At 38.1% G+C, this 16902-nt stretch overlaps 1 protein-coding gene across 7 annotated transcripts; it reads right to left on the bottom strand.

The window, feature by feature from the left end:
- Positions 1-21: 21 nt before the first annotated feature.
- Positions 22-14033, bottom strand: GTF2H2 (general transcription factor IIH subunit 2). 7 transcript variants are annotated; one of them, XM_082336307.1, is made up of 16 exons: positions 13722-14033; positions 13556-13633; positions 12822-12858; positions 12106-12192; positions 11212-11262; positions 10689-10743; positions 9768-9873; positions 8534-8624; positions 8281-8368; positions 7611-7718; positions 6347-6410; positions 5373-5476; positions 3330-3432; positions 2988-3027; positions 2459-2572; positions 22-151 (listed from the first exon to the last, which is right to left on the bottom strand). In XM_082336307.1, exons 1-16 carry the CDS (start codon positions 13775-13777, stop codon positions 113-115), a joined length of 1221 nt encoding a protein of 406 aa, XP_082192433.1. In that variant the 5' UTR covers positions 13778-14033; the 3' UTR covers positions 22-112. The 7 variants fall into 7 exon arrangements, with proteins under 7 accessions (XP_082192433.1, XP_082192434.1, XP_082192437.1 ...); XM_082336308.1 differs by having other exon boundaries at positions 22-148; XM_082336311.1 differs by lacking the exon at positions 2459-2572.
- Between the last annotated feature and the right edge of the window lie 2869 nt (positions 14034-16902).

Genomic DNA, 16902 nt, shown 5'->3' with positions numbered 1-16902 from the left:
ACCTCGCCAATTGACTAATCTTGCGTCAGATCCCGTGAATGAGGAAATACAAGAACGAAGCAGGCTGGAGTTTCCCACAAGCAAAGGAGACTTGAGAACCGGTGAATCCCAGTCAAAGAGTACAGATGAAGGAGGCATTTCGTCCATGCTGCTTTAAATACAAAGGCCACAGCTGAAATTCCTTACACATCAGAGAAATGTTGCCCTGACAGTGATTTTTCAGGACCTAGTTTGAACTGCTCTTCCTATCAGACGAGAAGGGTGGAAAAGTACAAGCCAAATTATTACTCAGACCACAAGCAAATAAAGGAGTATATGGCCACAACTTTTACACAGCTTCTACTTCCAAGTATGTTATTTTCATGTCTAGCAAGAGAAAAAGCTAGAACAGATTTAAAGTGTTTTGACAAAACCTTTTTTTTCCACTAGGAAATGCTGATTGTGAAGATGAAAGTAGTATCAGAAAACATCGTATCAAGATCCTGTCACCAGTATCAGAATATCTGAGAGCCAGATGCTTAGGGCAGCCCTACTAGACCACACCAAAACCCACGAATATGTAATTTTTATGCTAGTTTTTAGGACACCCTTACAGTAATAGGCACTGCAATCACCTGATAGCACAAAGGGGTTATAGGGATTGTTTGACTCAGCACAAAATGAAACACAGATGCTGAAACAGTCATTTTTCTGCCAACACAGTAGAATTACTGCATTCCAGCCAGACTGCAGGCATAAATAGTAGAAAAAGCACAGAAGGAACTACGTTAACAATTGAGAATTTGCGTATTTAAAGGATTTGAAATGAAAACTGTCTGTGAAAAGTGAGAAGTAGCATGTATTGTTTGTATGTGGCGAGTGCGAAAAACAGGGAACTAACTTACGGGTTTGCTTTTTCCTGTTTGCTTGTTTGCACTTTCAAGATTCAGTGGTTGCTGTTCCTAATCTGACAACAAAACTTACAATTTTAAAAATTAAGTCAGATGCATCCAGAGGTCACGGATGTATTACAAACATCACAAGATGACTTCAGAAAATCCAATGTGACGTCCTGCTTTAGACACTGCACCATCACAACCTGCTCTTACTGAGGTGTATGTAGCATGTTACATGCTCAAAAGTTCAAATTGCAGTCAAACTTTGAACAGACACTGTAAAATCACAGAATCACAGAATGCTTTGGGATGGAAGGGACCTTTACAGGTCATCTAGTCCATCCCCCCTGCAATTGGCAGGGACATCTACAACCAGATCAGGTTGCTCAGAGCCCCATCCAGCCTGGCCTTGAATGTTTCCAGGGATGGGGCATCTACCACCTCTCTGGGCAAGCTGTTCCAGTGTTTCACCACCCTCATGGTAAAAAATTCCTTCTTATATCTAGTCTGAATCTACCCTCTTTTAGTTCCAAACCATTACCCCTTGTCCTATTGCAACAGGCCTGCTAAAAAGTCTGTCCCCATCTTTCTTATAAGCTCCCTTTAAGTACTGAAAGGCCACAATAAGGTCCCCATGGCAAAGAGTGTCTTGCATTTGTCTCAATTTCCATTCTTCAATGTTCAGATAAGGACACATGCTTCCCCTTCTCCCCCCACCTTATTGTCTGTTGCCCTGGGAGTTTAGCCAAGGAGAGAAGACGACTTGCAGTTCTGGCAATTCGTTCTAGCCTCAGAATCAAAATAGCATCGCTGTCTTCAATACTGTGACCATCAAACAATAGTTTGCATAAACTCAAGTCTTACACCTTTGCAAATTCATTGCCCTTCAGTAACCTTACACTCCTACAAGAACGTGAAACTTAAACCACACAACTACAGGCACAGCAGTAATAGAATTGTTAGTTTTGAACTGCATCATTAAAACCTAAAACGTGATTTCAGCGCATTTATAGCAGCTGTATTTGAGTCACCTTAGTGAAGGCCAAGGTGAATAGCCACAATACTTGAAATTGATATTTGAAATGTCCCCCAACTAATAGCTCAAACCTACCTTTGTTAAATTCTTATTAAAAATATTTTGATCTATAGAACTCCACCATCCACCAAAACCAAGAGTGTATAACAATCGATATGTAAGATACATTTTCAGGGCTCCTTTTTTTAACAAATAATGAAACAAAGATGATTCACCACATTATCATACAAACCAGTTTTATCACTTTCGCATTTACAAATATACATGTTACTAACAATAAGATTCAGAAAAGCCAGAGCTTTTCAGAGAAGATCAAAGAAAATAAACTGGATACAGATAATTCAAGAATATATTAAAAGTAACAAAATCATTAATACATTAGGTAAAAATTAATGTTTGCTCCCAAGCCAGTGTTCATCCTTTCTGTGATCACCTAGGTCCTTCTTGTTTTGAGGTGCCTCAGTGAAAGCTATGGCTGAATAAACAAAATAGATTTATGCAAGAATGACATAGATATGACAATTTCTATAAAGAGATGACATCATACAGATATGGGAGCAGGGTGCTCATGAATACAGCCAGGACAGCAGTGCAGCGAATCATGAACAAACAAATCGCATTCCACGCAAAATGCATTCTGACACACTTTACATATGTAAACCTGTGTGGAGAAGATAGAAAAGTCAAATTAGAAAAAAATTATTACCATCATAGCACTACAGGAGGGCAACAGCTGCATTATCAAGATGGTGTAAATAGATTACATTGCTAACATCACAGAAAACCAACTGAAGTTTCTAACGGCAAGTATGTCCAAAGGGCTGAGTTCAAGTCACTGTAGATGCTTCCAAATGGCTAAGAGTGGAAGGTTATTTATGCAACTCTCTAGGAAATCCCTTCCCACACTTTTATAGACTTTGCAGTCTAAAAGACATTACTCTATAACAGAGAACTCTAGTTAACCATGAGATAAACTTCCACAAATATTTTTCTGGTCTTTAGAAGACTATACTAAAGGATCATCTCTACTTCTGACACCCCTCAATGCAAATTCCAATGCAGTTCAACATACTTACATTTTGATCTTTCATTTCTCCCTGGCAGCCTTGACAATACCTAAAAGCAAAATTGTGTATTTTAACTGAAAAAGAAGTCAAGAGTGCGTAAAATGGTGTTTAAAAAACATCTCATACATAGTAACAATTTATGGCAATTATTTCAGCTATTCAACTGAACATACAGGATAACTGTTAATGGGTACTACAAATATTTCTTATTGCCAGAGGTGCCCCAAAATGCCCAAACATTCAACAGTGTCTTCAGCAGCAAAGAAGCTGCTGCCAGCTATTCTTACTTTCGTGACAAAAACATTACGGGGTCCGCAAGTACATTCATTATCACAAATATGATTTGCATACCGTTCCCCCTGGTATTCTTCCAAGGGAACTTCCTGAAAGGCATCCAAAGGAAACAAGTGATGGTAAGACCGAGCCAGGTGAGGTGCAGATACTAACGTAAGACCTGCAAATAAAGAGACATCAACATTACTATAAGAGAGAACTTACTGAAAAGCTTTTCTGTATTAAACAAAGCAAAAAGGAAAAAAAATTTTTTAATTACGCAGTAGTTCAGAGCTTTTAAGAATTAAAAACCATAAAATTGTTAGCTTCCATAATTGAAACCTGTAATCCTTTCCAGAATTAACTCCCAAATATAAAGAACGAGCAAATTCCCCAAATTTCTAATTAAAATGTTTAACTCAGTCTTTAGAAGTACACTTACAATGCACAGTTGTAAAGTTAACAAGTTTTTCATCCTCATGCCATAAACAAAATGCAACCATAGAAGAGTCTTCTGATTAAATGTATAAATGCACAACTCTTTGGCAACGACAGTTCTGTTTCACATCACCAGCTAAAATGGTGCCCAACTAAAAAGCTCTACTGCAGCCTACTATAATACTGCCAAAGGCACACCGTAGCCCTATTTCAGCTGACACAGGTCTGCTGCGTTTGGCTGGGATAGTTAATTTTCTTCACGGTAGGTAGCATGGGGCTATGTTTTGGATTTGTGCTGGAAACAGTGTTGATAACACAGGGATGTTTTAGTTACTGCTGAGCAGTGCTTACACAGAGTCAAGGCCTTTTCTGCTTCTCACCCCACCGCACCAGCGAGTAGGCTGGGGGTGCACAAGAAGCTGAGAGGGGACACAGCCGGGACAGCTGACCCCAATTGGCCAAAGGGATATTCCATCATTCTCTGCAATAAAAGCTGGGGGAAGAAGGCAGAAGGGGAAGGACATTCAGAGTTATGGCATCTGCCTTCTCAAGTAACTGTTATGCATGATGGAGCCCTGCTTTCCTAGAGATGGCTGATGGGAAGTAGTGAATGAATTCCTTGTTTTGCTTTGCTTGTGTGTGTGGCTTTTGCTTTACCTATTAAACTCCTTATCTAGACCCATGAGTTTTCTCGCTTTTACTCTTCCGATTCTCTCCCCCTTCCCACCAGGGGGGAGTGAGTGAGTGGCTGTGTGGTGCTTAGTTGCCGGCTGGAGTTAAACCACGACAACAGGCTAGTGTTAGCTGGGGCATGGGCTGGCACAAACTTCTTCATTGCTCACTCACATGCAGTGTAAACTTCCAAGCTCTTGTTCTGCTGACAGCTGCAGCTGTGGAGAATCTGTTGCTGATACACAGGATTTCTCCAGTTACACTATTACCTTGCTGAAACGAAACTCATCCTGACATGAAAACCTTGACATGAAACTAGGACAAGGTAACCCAAAACTATAATTATTTCATCCTCTTCCCAAGTACACGCATCTTGATAACACCTATTATGTTTTAGTCATATACCTGTAGAAGCTAACAGGAGGACAGCTGTCGCTCACACAATATTAATACCATTAAAAAATGCTAATCCTCCCTCCCACCCTCATTGGGGGGGGGGGGGGGGGGGGCACAATTGGTTGCACAGTCCATTAACATTTGTGAGACCGAAGGGCTTCCGTTTATAACTCCATGTTCAAGTGTCACTGTGCAGCCTGCCCTTGGGTTCAACTTTGAAACATACTCCTGGAGGTGAAGGGGTACTTCTGTCCTTTTACTCCAAAGCATTCTTTAATTTCATGGCCTTGCACAGAGGAGTCTGAAACATTGGTGTATCTGTTAAATCAGGATTCTTGAGGAAATTATTACCATTCATATGTGAATCACCCTCCTTCCCCCCTTTGCTTTAGGGCTTTTAGTTTATAACGTTATACTGGGGAATATGATACTGCTTTACTGTTGCAGGTATAGTCCTGAAAGTCTCTTGTACAAAGCTGACATCCTAGGACACAGGAATGCAGGCTTCTTAAAGCAGAGTTGGCTTTTAATTCCTAGAGTATAGTACAATTTTTCTACCCCTTAACTCTTACCACTAACTCATAATTCATTTGCTCACCTTTACTTGCTACTCACCGCAGATTTTGCATTCCACAGGAAGTTCACAGTATTTGGCTCTGCACTGGGGACAGAAATAGCCACCCAGTGTAAGACCCGGCTCACTGCTGTTTTCCAATTGCCTAGAGTAGCAAGAGACAATTTAATACCTGAGAGATAACAACATAATACTACATGACTACAAATACTACATAGTTCTCACAACAGATGGTTTAAAAAGTTTCAGTAGCTTCCATGCAACAGTTCCATGTGCATGGAAGCATCCAAAAGCAACTGATACTGTGAGATATCAGTAACCACATTTTCCCACAGAACCAGAACAAAGACCAAATTTTCCCACATAAAGGAGCCAATATATCTTCAAAAAAAAAAAAGTTATGAAAGATAACAGCATTAGTATTTTTACTTACAGACACACAAATACTCTGTATTGACTTTAAGATGCACGTTAGTATTTATTGTTTCAAACAGCAGACACTGTTTCCTTCTGAAAATTCAGACTCCTCTATCACCCCTGAAAACCATGATTCCTTTCATTGAGAAGAGCACTGGTACACTAATCAAATGAGGCCTCTAGTTTAAACTTCCCTTTAAAGTCACATTAAAATACTTTATTCCAGATAATGCCCTTCATCCTCATCATTAGCTTTATAGTGATAAAAATACTTGAATCAAGAAATGCAAGTAAAATTTGTAGTGATTACTTTAATACCTTGTGTTCTAATCACTGCACAACACAACTAAAAGCCATTTACTACCTTCAAAAAATTTTAAATGTAAATTTTAAAAAGCATATTCAACAGAGGTATCTATGTCCACATACTGGATGTGCAAATGGAAACAAAATTTCTACTGAGAAGTCATAACACATGACTTACTATTTTTTCATGTTATTCTGCAAGATTTTCACTGACAAGCAGATTTTCTAAATATGACTAATTTTAATTATTGAATTCTAATCAGCTCATTGAATTCTAATCAACTATACTCACGCCATGCTAAAGGATGGCTTTGCATCTTGATCAGATAGAGAAGCAATAGTATGCTGAGGAAAACCTGAAGAGAAAAACACCTCATATTACCAATTTTAAACATGCAAGTAATCTTTCTGTTTCTTACTTCAATGCAGAAGCTCAAAGATTATTCTAAACATTAAGGCCTATCTCTCTTTTTGTTTGTTTGTTATTACAGGAGAAGTAATACACTCTTACTAGGTATCAAATTCTTCTTAAAGGTCTCTGCCTACATCTACCAACAAATGCCTTATTGTATTTCCCCCAATTGAAAAAAATATTTTCATAGACTTCATATTAACTGAAGCTCACTGGAACCCCATTTTTGAAGAACAACTAAAAAGAAAATGATGTGCAGTGGTAGGAAAGCAGAAAGAGAACTACATGAATATTCACTTGAACAATGGTTTCTCATTAAGGGGAAAATATTTTTATAGGCAGACACCAAGCATATATTCACCTTCCAAGTGCAGTATGTGACAGATGAGACTATAGCACTTTACGGAGGCTGTAACAGATACCATTCTTTCTACTGCTTATTTTTTTACAGCTCATGTCAAGTGGGCAGTTAATTTTTCCGACTGCTGCTCAGGCTTTACCTATAACAAGTAAATCTCTTCAGTCTTTAAATCTACACATAAAAATACATACATTCTTGTCAGTGAAAACAGGTGGATGAAAGTGAGAAATCAATGCTCTAATTTGTGGCATTAGAGTTCCTATTCTGGTTTAACTCCAGGCTTAAATTTATTGAGAAATACATCTGGGGAAGAAAAGGTACCTAATCCATTTGTTGAAAGAACACCACAACAGTGCCCCTAAGAAACATGTACTATATGGCCAAACAGATGGCTCTTATAGTTAATTAGCGTATAATAGTTGCCTTCTGCAGGGAAAAAAACAGAGGGAGAAACAAAATCGTTTTTTATCCTTCATTTCTAAGTATTACATTTATATCAATTACTGTACAAGCAATATCATTCCACTTCATTGTTTCCAACTGCAGTTGAGTAATTTGTCTCATTTAATTCTTAACTTCATTTAAAAGTTGACGACTTTGCAGGAACAACATCAAGAAAATTGATATCTATCTAGCAAAATAAAAATTAAAATAAAAAACAATTGTGCAATGTCTTTATTATGCTTCTAACTATTTGTATGGCTTTAACACAGAAGATGCAAAGAAAGAAAAAAGACAAGATTCACAATCTTGTGCTAGGACTTGAAGAAAACAATATCCTACCCATTCGAATAAGGGAGCACTCAGAACTTGAACTGGCAGGTGGAGGACTAACATGATGCATCAGCAGCTCCTTATAATGACTTTCATCTAAAATAACATGGTATGTTCCTGTCACGAAGAAAGAAATGCATTACTCTCAGATTATGAGCAGATAAGAATACAAACATATTGTCCAAATGACAGAAAACACCTTAAGTAAAAAAAAAAAAAAAAAATTAGCCAACCCTGTGCCTAAAAAAGTCCTGTTAATGCTACTGAAAATGACAAATTTTAAAATTAATAACACCAGAATGTTTAATTAGACATGAAGGCCCATAGCTTTTTTTCTCTATATATACTGTAGTAATGATACTGTAAGTGTTACCACTGTAGAAACTGATATTAACATGTTACATTAATTAAGTTCCACATCACACAGCTCTTTATGTGGAACACTAGGTTTTAAAATATATATATCACTTCTCTCTAGAAATGCAGCTACCAGCTGATAATAATTTCACTAAATCCTGTGTATTTTGTAGATTTGGGAAACCCTTAAATTTTCTGCCAGCACAACAGAATATTCATGTCTAAATATCAAAATACATTAATGAATATATGACAAATTAGTTAGTTGCTTTTGATTTTAAACTTGTATTAGTAGGATATCTACTGAACTTCAGATACATACCACCAGTTTCTCGGGCAAGCACTGTACAAACTCGAACTTCAGCACTGAGGCCGATGACAGACACTCTGATCTTAACTGCTTTTAAACACTTCAAATGGAAAAAGAAAGCATACTCAAATTCATATGCAGAACAGAAAACAGTAAAGAGGTTCAAAGTTTTAAATGAAAATTAAGTGGCAATGACACTGCAACTGTCTGTTTTTAGTCTAATAGCACGGATGTTCAATGTAGTAGTCAAACTTCACGTCTGTACCTTAATTAGATCATAGATGTTGGCTGGATCACATGTCGTCAGACTGCTGAAGACTACCAAAACCTCTCTGCTTGTATGTCCTGGCATGTGCCTAAAGAAAGTATATAGTTAATTTACTTCTATACACTAAGCTATGTGTATGCTAAAGCTTCCAAGGACTTTAAACGTACTAAAGTCAGAAGATGATATGATATATATGATATATGATATATATGATATATGATATATATGATATATGATATATATGATATATGATATATATGATATATGATATATATGATATATGATATATATGATATATGATATGAAGTCCCCTACAAATTATAAAAGACTGGTAAGATCCTTCTCTGAGCACCAGAATTTCACCTTCTAAAAGCCAAAACTTTCCAGTATCTAAAATACAGTTTTTGATTGTGTAGCTGTTATCTGACTGTTTGCTCTAATGCTTAAGTTATTCCTGTACCTTATCAGTACTCTGACAGGTAAAATTCACCTTCAAACTAGCAGCACTGCAGTAAATCTTCCTGACTTCTTAAAATAAAAATCTCTAATCAGTTTATAGGTGTAAATCCATTACTTTTAACTAATCTCTTCCAGTTCTAAATGGAAAACTCTCTTCCAACTAGTCATTAAAATAATTTTTTATGACATTGACTCCCAGCTTTGTCCTATCAGTGTTTCTAGCTATAATTATTTGTTAAAACAGTCTTCCACAAATGTTTACCCCATCTCAATACCTCACATAGCAAAAAAGTTTTTTAAATCTATCCCACCCAAAAATTTACCTTTCTAAAGTATGCCAAGACTCCCACGAGATTATTGTGATTCAGTGCTGTTTCTTTTCCTGTTCTCTTACCGTTATTAATCCCTAACTCTGCCCTCTCTCACACCTTAGCCCTCTAGCAGAAAATAATTGCAAGGTCTTTCGTCGCCATATTCATACACAACATAAAATCACCTACTCTTTTTAAAATATTGTTGCTTTTTATAAGCAGCACACCTCTAAATATAAGTATCTTGTGTTAGAAAATTAACTTCTGCATTACTAGCATATTTAACTTCTTAATGGTTTGTATTGTAAGAGGACATAAAGCTGCCTTTTAAAGACTCAGGTCAGCACGATGCAAGACGTTACTTGTAAAAAATACTGTCTCTGCCCCTCAAAAATTCGCAATCAGCACTATACTGATTACAGAAAACAAAGAAAACAAAAAAACTCCACGTATATACTAACTTTAAAGTCTGCATGGCCAAATTTAGGGAATTATATAGAGATGGCTCTCCACTACAGTTCATATCCAGTGCTTTCTTCAGAGCAGTTATGTGCTTTTTTGAGTTACCTGTAAGTGAAAAAAACAATTCACCTGAAATAACAAGCTAGAAGAATTGAAATATTTAAACTATATATTTAATGACGTCTACTTGCACAACAACAGTTTTCAAACTGTGACTTGTAACTCTACGTTTCTCCTTAGAAAGTGACCTCTTGATCAGAATGTAGAAAACAACAAAACAATATATTAACAGAAAAACATTTACCCTACAGGCACTCAATTGTTAGAAACTAAGAAGTCAAAAGGAATAAAATCGCTGTTGTGGATCATTAAGCGCTTAACATGAGTGTGAAACGTCTCACAAAGTGTCAGCAGAAACAGAGTGTAGTTCCCTCTGTTATCCTCAAAGTACTGTTCAAGGATTGATTGATCCTCAAATTCTTCAATAAAGTTGCTCCAGTTTTACAGGTGAACAAAGAGAAAAAAAATAAGACATCATCTCTGAAGCCACATGGATTCCTAGTGACAGAAGGCAGGAATGAAAGAAACCTTGCTTCTTAACATCTGATCAGATTTCACAGAACACACAGATGTCATAAAATACAAAATTAACAAACGGGAGAAATTAACTACAGGGGAAACAAAGCATATTTTAGTTGCAACCTGGGTAAGACTTGAACAAGCACGCAATGACAATTCTAGATCAAAACATCAAAATAAAGACTCTGGTTTTGGATAAGTTGCAATAACCTCTCTTTTAAATCAAAAATACTATGTTAACACTACTTCACTTTCAGAAGTGTCATCCAGGTAGAACTCATAACATCAACACAAGAGATGAAAACGTCTCCAATTAAAAAAAATATATACTACCTCCCTACCTGAAAGTTCTGTCATTTTTTCAGCTCTTTTACTCTTGGTTACAATTAAGCCAATCTGGAGAAGGGAAAAAAAAAAAAGGCAAAACTTTTCTTAGCAAGTTTAAAAATAAGTTGATTTACATTTTTGCTATGTTTTGCCTAACACATCTTTATGGATCAGAATTACTTAACTATACAAGTTTTCTTGTAAGTTTAACAAAAGCAGCACAACACTATGCATCAGTTAACGTACATTCCTGTATTTCCCGTACTTTTGCCACAAGGTACAAAAAGAAATCTCAAATTCTAAATGCCTGAAAAAAAATACAATCAGATCTTCTGTGTTAGAATTTATGTTTAGGAAAAAGGGAATATATGGGTTCTTATTTTCATTAGTTCAGGCAGAAACAAGAATTTCACCAGACTGATGAGGAAGGGAGGGAAGGAACACATCAATTAGGAACAGTTTACTAGCTAGTGTTAAAACTAAAACTAACCTTTAAAATAGTTTTCAGTTACTTGTTTCTTGCATGGTTGTACATACCTGACTAATAGGATTTTGGTCAAAGTACTCTTCAACAAAATATTCCAGTAACTACAAAGAAAAGTTAACACCGTTGAAAACTAAAGACAGTTTTATTCCACATGCATTAAGTAGGTGGTACTTGCAAAACATCCACTATCACTTAAAAAAATGTTGGGGAAAAAAAAAAAAGGGGGAGAATGAGCTGTTCCTTTCCATTCTCCTTTCATCCTAGCCCTTCCGTCCTTCTCCTTCCTTCCGCGTTACCCATACAATATAAATTTCAGAAACCACCCACCCCTTATTTTATTCACTTCATATGTTAAAGTTCCGGATTACTGTTGTTTCAAATGGAGGTTTACGATACACCAAAAAGCACTAATCCATACAAAAATCATGAAACCCGAAGATTTCAATGTTTAGTGTTGTTAGAGAAGACCATATAGTACAAGATGTATAGTTCAAGTCCTCCACAGTCTGAAGCAGCAATCCAGTTCAACTCCTGTCTAGCATCCATTCAAACCACAATTCATCAAACCACAACTATAAAAAAAAAAAAAATTCTAGATGTGCAATGAAAGCATGTTTGTTCTTTCATCCCTTATTACAGGCAACACTTCAGCTTAATTTCCACATAGTTTTCATAATGTGTCTTTCCACAATATGTCCTTACAAAGTGTTTTTACCATACAGAAGTACTCGTGCAAGGCAAACTAATGTCACACAGATTTTACTATTCAAAAGCCAGGATAATCACAGACCAGAAACAAGGGAAAAAAAGTTGGGATGAGAGAAGAGACGAGACTACGCACATAATTTAGTCATAGGAGACTGCCATTCTTTTAAATGCAAAATGGAACTGGTTTACAGAAAAATAGTGGATTAATAAGAGAAAACTTTTGAGTACAGAAATACCTTCAAAGTGCAAGTAAGTCTATTCGGTTTTAAATCTTGGTCCTCCATAGTTCTTGATCCATCAACAACCACGTAAAGGTGACGCATCTGCATTTTCACCATAAGTGATAATCACTCACAGAACAGATATTTAAATGAACTGTTTATTATTCCATTTAGTTAAAAAAGCAACTACTTCCTCCCTCAAACAGCAAAAATTCAGTATACTGACCTATGCAATCAACAACAACTGGAAAAGTAATGCATTTTTTCCACTTTTCCTTCAAAATGAAAAAAAAAAAAACTATATTGAAAAATGCACACTGTTCTTTTCCTATCATGATAAACTACAAAATACGCATAGTTTGCACCTTCACCTCTTCATCCGAAAAGCTCAGTGTTGTATGTTATTATTTACAACTCATTTAAATTATGCCCATTTTTCACATGAAGAAATATCAACAGTGCAAGTGCATGTGATCTGACTGCTGATGCAAAACACTCCCCAATGCAGTGAACGTGCCAAACCTGCCCCTCTGAATACTTGTGCTTCACATTCCACACCACCAATGAACAAAAAATGGTTTTTTTTTAAAAAAAAAAAAAAGCTTGGTGGAAAACTCAGGCTTTGGTCTCAAGCACATTAAGTTAGCAAAAGTATATTTCAGATGAGGCATACTACCTCTATTCAAGTAGTCTTGGACTCAGGACAGACAAGGGTTAAGAAATTAACATACCATTCCCAGTCGAACTTGTCCATGGTGTTCATAGAGTCTAACAAAACACAAAAGGATTTAAGTAAGTTGCAAATGAATGAATCGTTCCTAAAACAAAAGGCTGGAACAAATCCAATACTAGACTTTTGGCAAATCTGAAGCAATAACAAACCACAGGCACTTATTTACACTGAAAAAAAGACAATTCAGTTACAAACAGATTTCATGTCTCTCAAAAACCCAAAAGCTATTTCTTATTATCAGGTTTAATGGAACTTTAAAATTTTATCCAAATTTGAATATTTTAACATGACCTGAAATAAAACCAATCTAGATTTTATCCAGCAATTTTTCTGGCAATTTAAAACACAATTCTCGTGCCATGATACCAAAACCCAGCTTGAAGCACGATTTGTATATTGAAAAAATGTTGAAGAATTTTCTCTAAGCAGTGCAATCTGCAATTGCAGTGCTTTGCACCGTGTTTCATCAGACCAAGACCTACCTCTTTAGCTAGAATACATCTGGGCTATCTAGCCTGTATACATTCAGTCTTGAGATTAAAAATAAAAATAAATAGTACTATTTTTTCTGCCACAATTAGTAAGTAGCAGGCAAGAAGCATACATCTGGAGCTCTGCAGGGGTAAGGACACAAAGCTATTGCTGACCCTCAAGGACCCAGTTTCAGAATGGTTAAGTCCCTCTAACTGAGCAAACCGGTATTATTAGCAGGCTGGTGGCAACACATAATACCTTTTCCTCTTTGCCTTGAAAAGAATGTCCTCGATGGTGGCTTTCAGCGATCCAGATTCATCTTCTTTAAGAATTTCCCTACGCAAAACAGATCGTTATTGAGCCGAAGGGAGATTTTTCTCGTCTTTCACCAACAAGGAGGTGAGGAAGGAAAAGGAAAGCCTACCATGTTCTTTCGTAGCCTCCTTCCCAGCGCTTGGTCCGTTCAGGTTCCTCATCCATCTCCGCGACTTCGCTCTGCCGCTGCGGAGGGCAACGACGGCCGCGCTTCGGGGCAGGCGGAGAGCCGCTGGCCCCGGCCGGAGAGGCGCAACTCCCGCCTGACGGGAAGCCCCGTTACGGTGCCGCACGGCGGGCGAAGGGGCTGCGAGGAGGGACCGGCCCCAGGCGAGCCACCCGGGGAGCTGAGGGGAACCGGGCCCGCGCTCCGGCCCTGCCTACCGTCAGGCCCAGCCGCCCCACCGCGCCGAACCGGAAACGCCAGCGCCCGCCTTCTTCCGCCTCGGTGCACCGCCAGCCCCTCCCGGCTGCCGCCCGGGCCGCGCAGCGATCGTTCCGGGGAGGAGAGGCCCCGGAGCGGGGGCGGCACCTCGCAGGAGTGAGTGAGGGGAGAGCCGGTGGCTGTCACGGGTGATGCCGGGTTTAACTTGCCCGGAGCTTCAAAATGCTCTGAGGCCGCACCCGCCCAGCCCAGCCTTACCGCCAGGCGGGAAACGGACCCTCGGGGAAGGCGGGAGCGAAGCCGTCCGGCCTCTCAGCGGCTCCGGTGAACGGGCGACCCTCGGCATCTCAAACTGACGAAAATATTGCTGCCGCTACGGTTAAATACAGGATATTTTCCACAACAACGTCAAAATACTCCAATTAAATTATTAAAAGGGCGGTAGCGTAGCGAAAACGCGTCGCGGATCCATCACTCGTGTGGGCACGCAGCCGGCGGTGAGTTTCTGTCAGGTCAAACCGGCCCCCGCCCCTCTCACCCGCCGGTTAACGGCATCAAGGCGCTGGCGGGGTTTACACGGTGTTTCTGTAATTAACTGGAGTGATTTCAGCAATTAACAGAAGAATCCGAGAGTCTGGAAAAAAGGCCGTTATTTACATATACTGTAGCACTGAATTTTAATGCATAATTACGCTCATCAGTTACTTAATGAAAATAGCTGCCTATTATCCCGGTAGCAAAAGCACTGCTTTAACTCTATTCTAAAATACAGAACTTGGAATTCATTCATTGCTGCAAAGTTTAGGTATATTTTCTGTGATTTTAGTGTGCTCACAGGAGCAAACTAAGTAGTGGAGTAACACAAGTTTTTGCAGACACGCAGAGCGATCTCACCGTATTCAGAATCACCCCTTTCAGGCTGGGTTCTTGTTTCAGTGCGATAGCTTTCTTTGGGGATTTCTTTTAATAAACCACCACTACAAAGCTGTGAACAGTTAACTGGCAATTGCATTTAAAAAGTAGGTTGGGATGCTTTCTATTCCATTGAGTGAGTGTGCTAATTGCTCTGACCAAAAGAAATGTAATTTTTCACTAAATGTTGTGTACGTTCCATTTTTTAGATACCTTTATATTTACTGTTTTGTCTCCTTTGCAAGCATACAATTTACTTTTAAAGGTAGGCAGACAGATATAAGAAGGACGCTAGTTCATATCCAGCAGCTCTTGGCATTACAAATTACAGCAGACAGATTTTGAAATATTGATTAATGTAGTAGAGTGGTTGGGCTGGATGAGTTCTAACCATACATGCCAATGCAACTTTGAAAAAGTTTACTTTTGGTCTATAAAATAGTACAAGTCTAGACTAGAAGATGTTGTAATGTAGGGATTTCTTAGAGATGAAAACTTCCTGAAGCTACAGCTTTTCCTTTTCACTTGCTTTTCAAAATAGGGCAACAGGCTGTTTTGTTTGCACACAGAAAACTCTGACTAGACACTAAAAGAAGGTATCAAGAAGAAAACCAGTTACAGTTTTAATACCCAGTAGAAATAACTGTTTTTTCAGCTGGTACATAGGTCCGGGGGGGGCTTTTATTGTTCTCTCCAAAGAAGAAATCTGAAGCACTTGTTATAGTGATTATCGTCATATGCAGGCAGAAAACAGGTTGTGCATCTCACACTGAAAACGCACTGTTATATTTATAGATGTTAACTAAACACTTTTCACAACTACTGTAGTAAAGATTATAAAGCTACGTTTAACTATGGAAACGTAACTTTCTTCTATTACCCTTACTTCGCTATGCCCAGAAATTGACAAACAATTCTGCAGTAATACCATACCAGTTGATGCCAAATGAAGCACAGCGTGGTCCCTACATTCAGGAGTTTACAACAGCAACTAGTTCATGTTGTTAAATCTAGAGGATGGTCTGTTTAAATACAAGAAAAGCATTTTCAGTTGTATGGATTAATGTCAGAGTACTTGAGAAGAAGACACAGTGACAAGATGTTGCTATAGGATGGATTGGCCTTTGTGAGAATGAGGCAGCAGGGAAAAAAGACAAATACAAGAGTACAAGGGAACAGAAGGACAGATTTGTTAGCAGAACAAACTCGCTAACAGAAAAACAGGATCAGAACTATGAAACATTCTGCTGTAAAAAAGAAAAAAAATACTTACATATAATTTACACATGCATACATATAATTTTCATGTAGCTCCAGAACAGAATACTACACACAGAGGTAGAAAAGGAAAATTACTGTAACTACTCAATTATAGGTAGAGAGGAAGAAACTCAATGACATCTACAGAGTGCATATATTTTAGGAATAGTAGGCAATAAGCAATCTTTCAGGATGAAAGAATACATCATAGCCATTTTACAAGTTCTGGTAATTCCACAGGGTCTTTATATTTAAACAGAATTACAGGGCAGGTTCTAGAACTGTACAAATGTCTCAAATTATTTATTTTGTTAGGGTGAAAAGTCATATGTCGTTTTAAAAGCTTGCAAATGTTTGCTTTCCCACAACACAAGCAAAAAGAAAATGCAGTTACGCAAGAGTATACTCTTTCACGTACAGAAAGAGTCTGAGATCTTTTCAGATAAACATCAAAATACAAAAAGAGGTAACAAATTAGTTTCAGGTATTTTGATGTTACGTGATTATGTTTTGCTTCTACCTAAAGTAATTCCGAGCAGCACTGATCCCTCTCATGTCACCAAGAGTTTACATTTCATAAGCATCACAGTGAGGATCAGCCCAATAAAGCTAGAGGTAGTTTTAGCCAATTTCTCTGCAGAGCAATCATAACTTTACTGGATACAGTGGAAGTGTGCCAAGACTGGGTTTGACCTCTTGAATTACAGGAAAGTTGCCGAGCATCCGTTTCTAA

This window comes from Platalea leucorodia (assembly GCF_965183815.1).
Source record: "Platalea leucorodia genome assembly, chromosome: Z".
NCBI classification, from domain to species: domain Eukaryota; kingdom Metazoa; phylum Chordata; class Aves; order Pelecaniformes; family Threskiornithidae; genus Platalea; species Platalea leucorodia.
Note: the sequence above shows the minus strand (reverse complement) of the source record. Positions and strands in the feature narration are given on the sequence as shown.

What these genes read in the sequence shown, in the direction of transcription:
- GTF2H2 (XM_082336307.1), bottom strand. Translation starts at nt 13,777, where the DNA reads ATGGATGAGGAACCTGAACGGACCAAGCGCTGGGAAGGAGGCTACGAA. An exon ending in GCTTGCCCGAGAAACTGGTG is followed by an intron (nt 7,719 to 8,280) that starts GTATGTATCTGA and finishes TCTTCGTGACAG; the next exon opens with GAACATACCATGTTATTTTA. An exon ending in AGCACCCTGCTCCCATATCT is followed by an intron (nt 152 to 2,458) that starts GTATGATGTCAT and finishes TTGTATTTAAAG; the next exon opens with CAGCATGGACGAAATGCCTC.